The sequence below is a fragment of the Alligator sinensis genome, unplaced genomic scaffold (genome assembly GCF_000455745.1).
Source record: "Alligator sinensis unplaced genomic scaffold, ASM45574v1 scaffold511_1, whole genome shotgun sequence".
Lineage (NCBI taxonomy): Eukaryota > Metazoa > Chordata > Crocodylia > Alligatoridae > Alligator > Alligator sinensis.
Window position 1 is genome coordinate 481,796 of NW_005842114.1, and position 13,414 is coordinate 495,209.

General features: G+C 49.7%; 1 protein-coding gene across 1 annotated transcript; it reads left to right on the forward strand.

Annotated features, from left to right (window-relative positions):
* The first annotated feature begins 6 nt into the window (after positions 1-6).
* TGIF2 (TGFB induced factor homeobox 2) lies at positions 7-10,413 on the forward strand. The gene is made up of 3 exons (XM_025205390.1): positions 7-188; positions 442-680; positions 7,045-10,413. The coding sequence occupies exons 1-3, from the start codon at positions 131-133 to the stop codon at positions 7,633-7,635; spliced, it is 888 nt and encodes a 295-aa protein (XP_025061175.1). The 5' UTR covers positions 7-130; the 3' UTR covers positions 7,636-10,413.
* Positions 10,414-13,414: the final 3,001 nt, after the last annotated feature.

Sequence of the window (13,414 nt, forward strand, 5' to 3'; positions counted from 1 at the left end):
GGCGGGGCCGCCCTGGGGCGAGCACAGCAGGCTTGGAGGAGAGCGGCTGGACAGCGGGTGTTGTGCCCCCTTCCTTGTGGCACTGAGCCCGGGCCTCGAGTCCGCTCCCCCCTGGTCCGCCAAGGGCTGGATGGAGGCGGTAGAGCTGCCAGGCGTGTGCTTCTGTCTGGGCCCTCGCTGGAGCTGGGGCAAGTGGCCTGGTGTCTCCCTCCTGTCCCTGTGGCACTAAGGAGCTTCTCTGGGGCTCAGGTTTTGGCCCCTGGATCCCAGACAGTCAGTAGAACAGGAGCCCCCATAAGTGGGAGGTGGGAGGAAAACAGGCAGTGGAGATGGGCTGGAGCTGCCCTGCTCTAGGTCTCTAGCTTCAAGGACTCCCCATAGTTGTGCTGCCGCAGTAAACTGCCCTGTGATCTGGTCCCTGTTTGGTTTCCACCTCAGCAGGCTTTCCCTCGGAGAGGTTGGTGGGCAGCTGCGCCATGTCGGATAGCGACCTCGGGGAGGACGACGGGGCCGTGTCTCTGGACTTGTCACAGTCGAGCAAGAGGAAGAGGAGGGGGAACCTCCCCAAAGAATCAGTGAAGATCCTACGAGACTGGCTGTACGAGCACAGGTTCAATGCCTACCCCTCTGAGCAGGAGAAGCTCAGCCTGTCTGGACAGACCAACCTCTCGGTGCTGCAGGTGAGAATGTGCCTAGCCTCCACCACTCTTGTCCATGTCTGCCCTCGTGGCGACTGTGCAGGCTGAGGGGGGCAGCACAGTAGGCTGGGATAGGGGCCTGGTCCTGCCCAAGGATGTTTGATGTGGTTATCCCTTGTACCTGTGTTGGGCCAGGGGGATCTCTTTGGAAGAGCTTGGTGAGGTTTGTCAACAAACCATTTAAACCTAGCACTCTTGAGAGACATGATGGGAGGAGACCCATTTCACAGAAGCAAACAGGCCAAGAAGGTTGAGATGCACAGCTGCTTTCACAATTACAGCACATTTCTGGGGTCCTAGGAGGCCTGCTACATACTGCGTGCACATAAATAGCCCATCCATGTAGTACAGGAGTGCAGCTGCACCTCAAAGTAGTAGGGGCTGGAAAGGAGTAGTGTTTGGCTGTGGGACATGGGTTGCAGCCTTCATGTTTGCAAAATATATTTGTTCATGGGCTTTTGTAGGCCCTACTGCCTGGTCCAGGTCTTCGACTGCCTGGTTCATTCACAGACTACAGGTCAGATGCAGCCTCCTTTGCCCAAACTGAGTAGTGTCTACTAGAGATGGGTGAGGTAGGATCTATAAAAAGCATTCTCAGTTCAGTCAGACCACTATGCGGTAGGCATTTTCTTCCTTTCTCCAGCCCCTTTGGGTGTGAGGAGGGTGTAATTATTATCACAGGGCAGGGGTGAATGTGCTCTGATTTGAGGCATATCTTCACCATGCCCAGAGGAGCCCTTGGGGAAGCAGTTGCAGCTGAGGTGATGGGCTGGTCTGGATTGTGCCATTCACTTGCTCACACCTGCTCTGAATGAATCATTTAACTTGAGGAGGACTTGGCTCAACTGAGGAGTGCCTGGGGCAGGGAGACCCAAACCAGAAAGGGGGCAGGGTGTCACCTCCTTTTTTTTTGTTTTTTTGCTACTGATGCTTGTTGAGCAGCTATTTTAAACACCTGTTTTCAGTGGCAAAAAATGAGGTGACATCTCCCCAGCATCAGTAAGCCACTGACCACTTGGGTTCTGCTAGGCTGCTCTCGGGATGCCCACCTAGAGAGCCCAGATCATGGTGCTAGGGTTGGGTAGGGCTGTGTGAAGGATTCTGCAGAAACAGGCTAGAGACTGCAAGTTGCAGCTTCAGCAGGCCAGTCCTGGAGAAGTCAGCCTGTGCTGCAGTCATAGGCAGAAGGGGGGAACCCGTCTCCTTCACTAGGATCTGTGCCAGGGCATCCTCCTTATTTATTGGACCCCTCTTAAATGGTGAGGTCACAGCTGTATCTCTGCTTGCAGGGATGATGCTGAGAGGGCACACTGGCAACCTGATGGGCAGGGGATCCTCTTTACTGTGCTGGGAGTTGTACTGCTTGCTTAGTCTTCAGGTCTGTACTCACCTGCTGCACCATGAGGCCGTGCCAGACATGTAACCCCTGAACCGGAGCATCGTCTGTGGACACAAGTGTCTCGGTGGTTGTGGCACAAGTTCTTGCAGGCTTTTTCTGCAGTGGGGTGGCCAAGCTCTCCTTGCCACAAACCAGGGGGCTGCTCAGTGGGGGGGCTTCACTCAGCAGGCTCCCTGGGATGGGTGTAGGGCCCAGCCACCCACCAGTCCGTGTGAAGCTTCTTGAGAGCTGCCACTTACACACTTAATTCCTTATCACCCCTTACACTATGTGCTGGGATTCCTTGCCTTCTGCTGTAATGCAGCCACCCCTGGGCTGAAGCAGGGTAGCTTTTTAATAGAAGGGAGCAATGCCATCTAATGGGACAAAACAAGGAGCAAATGGCTGGAAGGGTGATAGCAAAGTGGATAGATAGTAATTGCCCCAGTTGGGGTCTGGCCAGGGGGCTGCTGCTCAAGTTTTGATCTCAAGGCACTTTCCAGTGGCCAGAAGTGACTACTGACCTTGTTCTTGTATATCTGACTTAAGAGATATCTGCCCTGCCTTAACACAGGGCTCATTGAACCAAAGGATAGTGCCAGCTTCTAAGCAAAGTGCCTCTTCTTCATCACATCCTGTTGTAAATGGGAATCACTGAATTGTGTACTGACCAGGACAGTGACTATGCTGAGCAGGGCAGCCAAAGGCCAGAGCCCTGCTCCCTATAACAGCTGTGAGATCACGCAGTAGCAGCTGGACCAGGCCACTTGATCCTTTTCTTTTGTTGTGAAAAGAGAGAACTCATTGGAGAACAAAACTGAGAAGCTCAAGGCTCTGAAGCTGTACAGGTGACTTGGGTCCCTCTGGCAGAAAGGCTGAAGAGACAGATTGTCAAGCCAGTCAGGTGCACAGTTGTCACCTCACTTCAATGCCTGGTTGTGGTGGCCAGCTATACAGAGTGTGATTTCCCCTTATTTTTGGGTACCCAGAAATTGCTGCAGCAAAGCTGTGTGACTGGTGTGGAGGCAGTTGGCCTAGTAGCGCTGCTTCTTCTATGCATAAGATGAAGTTAATATTTTTGGCTGTAAAAAACATGATACAGAGGGTCTAGGTTAAGGTGCTCAGACCCCCATCTCAAAACAGACTGCCCTTTCCATTTGCTTTTCTTATCCCCTCTTCCCACTTGTGCTACAGGTCTGTTTTGGGGGCAGGGAGCAATGCCTCTGAAGTAAACATGCTATCACATCCAGATGTGATGTCAGCAAATCCCGGGTGTAGGAAGGATCTGAGCAGGCCTCTTCCCCTGCCTGCCACTACAGAGAGTAGAAGGTTGCTAAGACGTCTTTTTCCCCTCCCTGCCACTACAGAGAACCAAATGGATGTAGGCCCAAGGGCACAAATTCCTTCTACCCACACACTGAGCACACTGCATTTGGCAAAGGTGGTATCTGGATAGAGGGCACTAGAGCTTCTCTCCTGATGTTTTCATTTAACTCCCCTGCCAGTTGCCTGGGCTTGTAGAGAGCCTCTTCAGATTGGTAGCAAGTACTGGCCGCTACCCAGTCGAACGCATGTAGTGGTTTGTTTTTTTTAAATCCCTGGGCTCTCGGCTCTGGGACTAGAAGCTGACATACTTTCAGTGGGAGAAGCAAGATTTGTGAGGTGAGGTAATACCTTTTATTGGCCCGATTTTTGCAGTTGGGGGAGAGATTGGACAAGCCTTTCGGCACAAAATGCCCTTCCTCGGGTCTGGGAAAGAAGCAGATACAGCCTGAGCTGAATACCAGTTGGAACAATTGACTCCGTGTGAGCAGCAGCTCTTGATCTCCAGGGAAACCAGGAAGCCATGTATCTCTCTTCTTGCAAAGGAGATAAGAATGTTGTGCCTGATCCCAGGAAACCTGGGACTCAGTGCAAGCTTTGTAGCTTGTGGGTCTGGCATTAACTTAACATCCTTCCCTCCTCCCCCGCTGGTTCTTTCCTTCCGTACCACCTCCCTAACCAAACCAAAACTATCCCCAGGAGCCCAGCAGGCTTTGTGTACGTTACCCATGCATCCACAGTAAGTCCTATACTGTGAAGGTTGAACTGGGGACCCCCGTGTCAGGCCAGTAGTGTGAAACAGCTGAGTGGCTTCCAGGCTCCCAGCCCTGTGTGTGCTGCAGGGGGGGGTGTGACACGGACACAACACAGGGACTGGTACTAGGGTAGAATGAATGCTGGCTTTAAAGGCAGGTTGACTTATTTTTATGGGGGAAGACAGTTTAAGGCAGAGCCTGTCTGGGTGGTTAAGCCCTGCCTTAGCTGGCTAGTTACAGAACCTGCTGCACCTTAATGGTCATTTAACAAGTAAGTGTGTGGGTGGGTGGGTAGGTGCACATGCGTGCATGTTTTTCCCCACTTCTGATGGCGATCTGTGGTGTGAATCCACATGCAACAGCATTGTGTATAACAACTGGAAAGTGTGGCTGACTGCAGTCATTGGCTTTCTCCTGTGGGGCCCAGGCTTCGGCTGGTGTAAGTCATCTGAGGATCTAGTCTTGTCTTGTTACCCATGTTGTATGTGGCTATTTGTAGGCACCTCCCTTTCTAGTTGTAGTGTCCAAACTGAGCGACCTGCATCAGGCAAATGGGGCAAAGCCCAGCAGGACTTTTTATCTGAGGAGTCTGTCTCACTTATCAAACCTTTTAAGAGGTTAGAACATATTTATAGAGCCCAGTCCTCCTAGCAGTAAAGTCCAGAACAAGACTTCCCCTTCAGTGAGAGCACAGGATTGGACCTGGGATGGGTCTGGAAGGAACCATTTAAGCAAATCAGAGTAGAACTTAATGTGTTTTTTCTCTCTGATCTTTGAAACCTCCCACAGAACTGACACAGACTTCAGAGGGAGCTTGAGGCTTATGAGATTGGGGGGAGGGTGTATTTATGTATGTGGTTAGGATAACAGTGGCTTGTTTGCAGGCGTTTAAGAAAACCTTGTTTGAAAGACAAAAAAACCTTCCAAGATCATAAGGGCTGTAACTTTCAGTAAGTTGTGGGATTTTTGACCCTAGGGGGAATATTTGGGAGAGATTAGTCACTTTATGTGATTTATACTCTTCTGATTGTTTTCTGTGAAGAACACAGTAGCTTTAATCTATCTGTTTATATCAACGTGTAGAACAGTGCATTGCAAACTGAATTGAACAAACTGCATTTCCTAAAAACTTCCAAAAAATAAAGTCAGAGTCCTGCCCCTTTATTTTTATGTAATAAAATATTTGTATATAATAAATACTTTCAAAAGTTTATTTGAACTTTTTATTTATTTATTTTTTTGTAGCTTTGCTGTTTGGCAAAATACAGGGAAGTGTTGGAGTACCATTTTTGTAATCCACTGTGCTATTAGTACTCTCTCAGGGTTCTGGTCCTTCACGTAATGAAACCCCCCAAATAATTAAACAAATCTGTACTAATACTGAACAACAACTCTGCAGTTAACTGCCCTTGCATTGTATCCCAGAGGTGGCTGCAATTCCATGACAAGTGGAAGGATTCTGGCTCATGTACACTTTGAAAAGTGCTTTGGGGTGAAAGCCACAACATTGACCGTCACACAAGCGATAAGTCCTCATACTGATGCATGTGTTCCTTGCCCAAGTGTTGCTGACCTGTGTCTCAGCATGCAAACACATCAGTTAATTTGGCTGTCTATTTAGAAAGTTCCTTTCTTTATTTTAACAAAGGAATTCTGTCTCCTTCCTGGCCAAGAATGTGTAAACCTATTGAGCTAGATGGAATCTTATATAGAAAGACTGCATCCTCCTGATCAGATCTGGCACAAGGGAAGAAGGCATGCTAGGAATCTTGAAAGAATATCTGAGCTTTACCCTCGGTTGGCTGGGCAGCCCACAGAGTGTCCGGGCAGCCAGTGTGTTTTCAGGTTACAAGTGTGCAGGTGGGTTTGTGGTCTGGATTAGCTGAGTTCCTATTTTTCCCTCCATCTTACCTGCAACACCTGTGGTCTGATATTGCAGTGAGTCTCCCATGCGGTAGTTCTGTGTTCTCTGAAATGGCTCAGCTGGTTATCAGGAGGGTGGGCTGGCCAGGCTCTGCATTTGTTTAGGGTGAGTCCACCTCCCTTTGAAATCCCCAGCAAAGCTCACTGCCTCTACTGGGAGTAGGAGAGGGGTCAGGACCATGTTTGCTGTAGCTCTGTAGAGCTGCAGCAGAGCTCTAGCTCCCTCAGCGGAGATGCAGCTGTTTGTAAATCACTGCTACTCCGAGAAGTCTGGTCTGTGGCACTGGCTGTGTCGGTCCCAGTCTGAGTCTGTGTAACTGGGAATCCTCAGAGAAGTGAAACTCTGGCTAGAGCGGATGAGAGAGCCTAGTGGCTCCAGCTGGCACAAGTCCATTCCCAACACAGACTCGGCCCTGCAGACATGTGACTGTCCTGAGCTGTACCTTGGGCCCACTTGTTTCATTGCTGTGTTTCCATCAAAAGCAGTTGCTCTTCAGTCTGATGCTTGTCTGGGGTAAGAGCAAGCTGCCTGCCTCTGATGTGATCTCAGGGCTGGATTCTGTCTAGCGCCTCCATGACAGCCGAGCCTAGAGGAGACCTAGCAGACTGAAAGCACAAGGTGGCCAGGTAGACTCTGCCTTTGGGGCCACCTGTCCCCAAAATGGACAGTGCTGGCTGGGACAGGGTCTTTTGTGCAGTCATGACCACAACTTGAAGCTGATGTGTTCAACTGAAATGCCGAGGGAGGGAGGGCAGGTGGCAGCACCTCAGCCTGCCCTCTGCAGAGGAGCCTCAGAGCAGGGAGAGGCTGGGCCAGCAGTGGTCTTGAGTTGTAGCTGAGGGCTTTGCTCATCACTCTCCTTTCTGATGGAGGCCTGCCTTGCTCTGCTGCCAGACCCCCAGGGCTTCTTGCCTGCTGATTTACAGTAGGGATCAGTCTGACCGAGCTGTGTTTGTGTTTCCCCAGATCTGTAACTGGTTCATCAATGCCAGGCGACGACTCCTCCCTGACATGCTTCGCAAGGACGGCAAAGACCCCAACCAGTTCACCATCTCACGCCGAGGGGGCAAGACGTCAGACGTGACCCTGCCGCGGGGAGCTACCACAGGCTCTGGGGTGTTGGTGGTGCCTCCCATGGCCTCAGCTGCCACGGCTCCCTCCAAGGTGTTGTCCATGTCTGTGTGCCCACAGATGATCTGTCACCCTGCCCAGCCGCTGGCCAGCAACGTGACAGTAGTGAGCACCCACAACAAGGAGCGAGAGAAGCAGGCAGCCTTTCAGCGGGTGGAGCTGGATCCCCACTCCAAGCCACACCTGGGCACGACAAACAGCACCATGGCGCTGCTGGCCAGAACGGATGCAGCCAGCCCTACCAGTGGACTCTTCAACACGCCGCCCCCCACACCCCCTGAATTGTTTGGAGAGGACTTCAGCAGCTTCCAGCTGCTGGTGGAAGTGGCGCTGCAGAAAGCGGCAGAGCTGGAATCTCAGAGGCAGAACGGGCAGCTGCCCCCCTCATTGCACATGGAACCCCAGGCTGCCCCGGTCTCCAAGTAGCCTGCCTCAGGCCAGTTCCTGCTGCTCTGTTTTTCCTTCCGTTCTACTAGGGTTATTCTGGTTTGGTCTCTGACAGGTGGATTGTTTTCTGCAGTGAGGATCCTCTTCCCAAGTGGGCTGAGCTCAGGCTTTCTCCCACCAGGAGGAGGACCTAATGAATCTGACTACATCCACATCTATGCAAGCTGCTCATCTCAAAAACAGACTCCCTCTCCTAAGGGGCTACAACATTTTCATGGTGGGGGAGGGTTTATATCATTCATTCAACGTCACTGCATTCTGAAGCTATCACATGGCTTCCACCTTTCTTTCCAACCTGGGTTTCTTATGTGATGGCAAGGGCATCACCTCTATCCGAAGGTGCCCAAAGGAGGTCAGCTCAGCTCCTTCGAATGATCTCATAGGCTTTGTAGCTGAGTGACCGTGACCTCTTAGTACCACACCTGTTTGTTACAATGTCAGACTTTGTACAGAGTTTCCCTTCTGAAACGCCTACTAACTTTCTTTTTTCTTGGCGTAACAAAGGTCCAATCAATGCTTCATCTTGCATGGGTGATGAAAAGAACCTTTTCTTTGATGCAACCTGGGACGAAAAGTTCTCCTTATTTTTGGATTTGTCCCTTAGCTTCAGTCTTCCTTGCATTTTGTGAATTTTGTTGCCAGCTGGCTCATAACCCTGTGGCCTGGAGGGGCAAAGATGGAACTAACTGGAAACATTCAATCTGTGGCATTCTGTTGCGTGGAATGAATCGGAAGCCCTAAGGTTATATATTAGGGTTCTGTATATTGCCAGTAAAAACTCTGAGGTGCTGTTTAGCAATTTTATGTGCTGGAAACATTTCCTGATTGTGACTCTCCCTCTCTTTTTCCCTTTTTTTTTAATTATTATTTTCTTCTTAAAGCCCCCGCCCCATTTCCCTGTGTTTCTTTTGAGGTCCAACTGAAGATGTGCACATGGTATCATGGAACAGAGAAACGCTGACAGAAGCAGCTGAGGGCATTTCAGTGTGGGTGGGGAAAGTGGGGTGAACCTATGACTGTGAAATCGTTTTTGTACCTTTTTTTTTTAATTCCTTTTATATTTTTTTGGTGGAAAGAGGATATTGTTTGGATATGGAGTATCTGCTTCTCTTCCTACAGTTGTAATATTTCAGTCTGTGTAAGGCTGCATCTCCCTTTTTAAGGAATGAGCAAGGCATTCCCTGAGAAGTACAGTTGTCTTTGAATCAGCAGCAAGCTGACAAACTGCCTATGAAACATACGCTGGTTGGAGTTTCCTGGAGCCTTGCTTTCATCATGCTGAATGTAGGTACTGCTACACTGGTGGGTGATCTCCTAGTGGCCAGCTGGCTTATGCAAAAGGCCAGGTCTTGCAGGGCAACTGAGCCCGTACTACATCTGCTGCAGAATTTGGCACATCCTTACCTTACCATGGCCACAACAACAAGGAAAACAGAAACCAACATCTTTAGTCCTATGAATAGTTGCAGTAGCTGGTGGGCGGAGGGGGGGGAGGTTTGGGTCACAAACTGCAGGCAGAGTCGTTATGAATCCAAATAGCTGTGAGTTACATGACTTGCACCTTTCATTGAATTGCAGCTCTTGGGCTCTGAGCCAAGAGTGAATGGAAGCTGGGACAACCTGGGTCAGTGAATGTCCCTGTGTTTAAATATTACTTGTTTCACTGTAAATGTAAGTTAAATAGTGATTATATACATACCTATCTATCTTGAGAAACACTAATCCTAGGTTATTAGCCTAATTATTATGTTGCATGAATAGATATTAACGTTAGCAGGATACGATGCTGCAACTTGCTATTGGCATCCGCATCTGCTGCAGACAGGAGATTTTTTGTAAGTAATAGAAAAGAGCAGTGCATTGTGGCACTTGGGACATTAAAGGCAAAAGTGACAGCTTATTGGGGGAATCTCTTAAGTAACCTTCCCAGTGGGAGTAAAAAGGAGAAATCAGGAGCTGCAAGTAATGCTGTCTGTAGCAATTGGACACCCCACTTCCTATGTGTCTTTGACTGTCCAGAGACTTGCTTCTCTGGCCTGCCCCTTGCAGTACTGTGCATCGGTGCATGTTAGGTTTGAAATGCGAGCATTCTGGCTTCATTTATGTCTTGGTCCCAGCATGTGCACAGGACCTCACAAGGGGTGAGGCAATGCAAAATCTACCTCTGGGTTCCCTTCAAGGCAGAAGGACAGCTGGTGCACTGTCTGGAAACTTCCTACCCTGGTAATCATGCATAGCATGTTCTGTGCTGTCCTGATGGGGTGTGTTTGGGGAAGGACAGTTGCCATCAGCTTCTCACTACTTCCCCTCATGATCCCTGTTTCACCCTCCTTCCCCCGCCCAAAAAAAGATGAAGGGTGCAGACCTAATCTAGTGCCCCAATTCCCAACTGTTTCATCCCCAGGCTTTTGATCTTTCAGAAGGACTGGTCAGTCAAGGGAGCTTTCCTTTCTTCTGCTTCCTCCCCTGCCCTGGGAGAGTGGGCAGGCTGGCTGATTGGTGTGGGGGCTGATGTCTATGGCAGAAGGGAGCGAGCAGAGCTTCCACAGTCCTGCTTTTAGCTATCACGGAAGCAACACTGATTTATCCTGTATCATCAAGGTGCTGCCCTGATTGGTTGGCTTTGGATGTGGCAAGGGAGTGAAGCAACATGGGGAGGGAAGGAGTCCTTTAATGAAATTTATGGAGCAAAATGAAATGAGAACTACTGTAAATAACTTTGGGGTTTTTTTCCAATAAAGTTTTTTTTTTTTTAAATACATGGTGGCGAGTGATGTGGAAGTGCCAACCTTGAACTCTAAACACTTGGGCTGCTTAGAGACATAAAAAACCCCCCAAATGGCACTTTATGTTAAACTTAGCATGCCCCCACATTGAGCCCAGCACATGCCGAGAAGATGCATTGTGTTAGCTGGACCTGGCTTGCCCAATGTCTATAGATTGGGTGCTTCAGTTTGGCACTTTAGTCTAATAGCTGATTTGATCCATTCAGATGCTGCGGAGCCAGGCTGAATTAACACACTCTTCTGGAAGAGGCACTATATGGGTTTTTGTGTTTTTAAAAAATTCATGTCTATCAGCAGCCTTGGCAGCCTGGTTATGTGAAAGCTCATCTAGAGCTGCTACATTTTCAGCAACCGAGGCTCTGCATTAAAGGACAACCCCGATCCTAGATATGACCAAGTACACCAGCATGAGGCCCCAGTGTTATGGTGGCACGGAGCTAGTGCATTCTTAAACCTGTTGGGCCGACACCTTTGGCAGATTTCTTTGGAAGCAACAGGCCCGCAACCTCCTCCTGAGATTTGGGAGCCAAGTTGGGTCCTTCCCTTGGTGTCCTCCCACAGCAGGGTCATGAAGTGCAACCATTTCAGCAGGGTGAAACAATTGCCCCTAGTGACCCTACTGGACACGTTACATCCATTGCTGTCTTGAGCAATAACAGGTTCCTGTTCTTGTTTCTGTTTGGACCTGAATAATTAAGAGGTTGTAGAAGCTGTGGATCATTAAAGTTAGCACCATACCCCTCTTCCATGGTGAGGGGAGATGCCCAGGCTTGGATACTTTGCTTTGAATGAAGTGACTTGCCATAATACCAGGTTATTGTGACCCTGGGTGTCCTGGGAGCAGGAGAGAAGTGGGGAACAGGGGCATGGTACAAAACTGACCTTCAGCTCTGCTGTACAACAGCTTGGTCCCCCCATCTGCCTTCTGCCCTGCTGTCTGCAGGAGGAAGCAAAACCTGCTCGGGTTCAGATCCATTGAGAGATGCTGCTTGGGGTTTGAAGCTGCACCTGGCATCTAAGCTCACAGTGCCCCGTGGTGGCAGCAGCATAGTATAACAGCATCCCATGGGGATGGATAGGAAGCACCAACATTTCAGCCTGGATTGGTTTTTCCCTCTTCTGCTCAGCTGGGTTTTTTTCCAGAGGTGGGTGAAGTTGGAGTCTCTTTGCTGTCCTCAACCAGGAAGGAGCCAGTGGGATAAAATGTTTAATGGCTGATAAAAGTCATACGTGTAGTTCAGGTGAGATCTTCTAGTGGCAGAGTCTGAGGGGTTGGTAGGACACCAACTTGTGCCGACTTGCTGGCAATTTATTAGTGGAACAGCTATGGCATGGTTCAGTCTTACATATAATGGAGCTGTAAACCAGACTGGTTGTTGGTATTTGCCTACAGAAATGTGTCCCCTGCTTTCCTATGCTGGACTCTCAGGAACTGGCAGATCTTTTTCCAGGCTTCCACTGCAAAAAAACAAAACTGTCTCATGCTCCCTGCCAGCTCTGGTGGTCACAGCCACTGTGGATTTAGGAAGACCTTGGGCACCCAACAAGTGAGACAGCAGTTTTGTTTCTCTCCAAAGGGTTCTGCTATAGAGGGCCATTCTGTATTTGGGGAAGGCTGACTAGCAGTGGGTCAGCCAGATTGGCTTCTGTCTGAGCTCACACTGACACTGTTGCCTTCACTCCAGAGGAAATACCAAAGCTGTTAAGCCATATCCTCAGCTCAGGTGCAATCAGTGTTGGCCCACGTAACTGGCAACTCTGCTGACTTGCACCAGCTGGATTTTTACATCTTTTTAGCACTTAGAGGTAAAGTCCTCAACTTCAAATTGACAGAGCAGTTTGGTGGGGGAGCAGGAGACCAAAGAGAAAGTCCATCCTATTCCTCTGCATCTAAGCCTAGTTCCTATAAGTAACCCTGTGTGTGGTAATAATTCAGGAGTGAGAAGCCCATGGTCTAATGCAGGGGTATCCAAACCATTTGCCCCCACAGGTCAGATCAAGACTGCAGGACTTCATGTGGCCAGACAACCCACCTCCAGTAGTGTGGTAGCAGCTTGTCACCCAGGAGATGAATGCTGCTGCTACTCACCCCCTTTCTCTGCTGCCACTCTTAGTTGCCAGTAGTAACAAAGACCCCAAACTGGCAGCGGGCAAGAGGACTGAGGGAGGAAGGCAGCAGCAGTGCTCAGCCATGCTGTTTCAGAGCTTGCACCAGCAAGCCCCACAGGCTGCTAGTTGGGCAGCCCTGCTCTAGGTATGTACATGGCTCAGATCCCTCTAGTAACATTCGTGGGCTTTATCTTACTCTGTTCCCAGAAGGCAGGCAAGTGGTATCTCCATTTCACCCATGCAGGGGCATGTGAGATGTCTGAATGGAGCAAGGTGCTGAGCCCATATCCTAGTGCTCAGGCTGTGGTCAGGACTGTGCGATGACCTTTGGCTAGAACAGCTCTGTTGGACAGGAGGTAGCTTATGCAGACAGTTGTGCCAGCAAAGGCCCCTTTTGATGGGTGCCATTATACCAACAAACAGGCACTTGGGCCAGCCCAGGTTTATCTTGTTTGTGGCACTCAGACAAAGCTGTGCTGGCAGAAATAGCATATGGCTGGTATCAGCCATGTCCACACTAGGAACCCTGAGGGGGCCTACAGGACCCTGGGGTATGGTGCTGGCAAAGCACTCCAAGAAGAGAGAGAGCCTGCATCTGTGTGGAAGTTCTGTGCTGCCTGAGGATACCTGGGTGCTAGAGACCTACAGAGCACCCCCTGGGCAGATACATCTCCTGGCAAGTCCTGGCTTTGCACCAGCCTAGGAAAACAAACTAGGCAAGTCAAAGCACCGGTTTGGTCACGTAACTGTCTGCACTAGAGGTTTTGGCTGGCACAGTAATGGTATCAAGGATTGCTCTTCTTCAATGTCCAGCCAACACAGCTGTGCCTCAATCCTCAGTTCAGTGCTCTGTTCTCCAAATC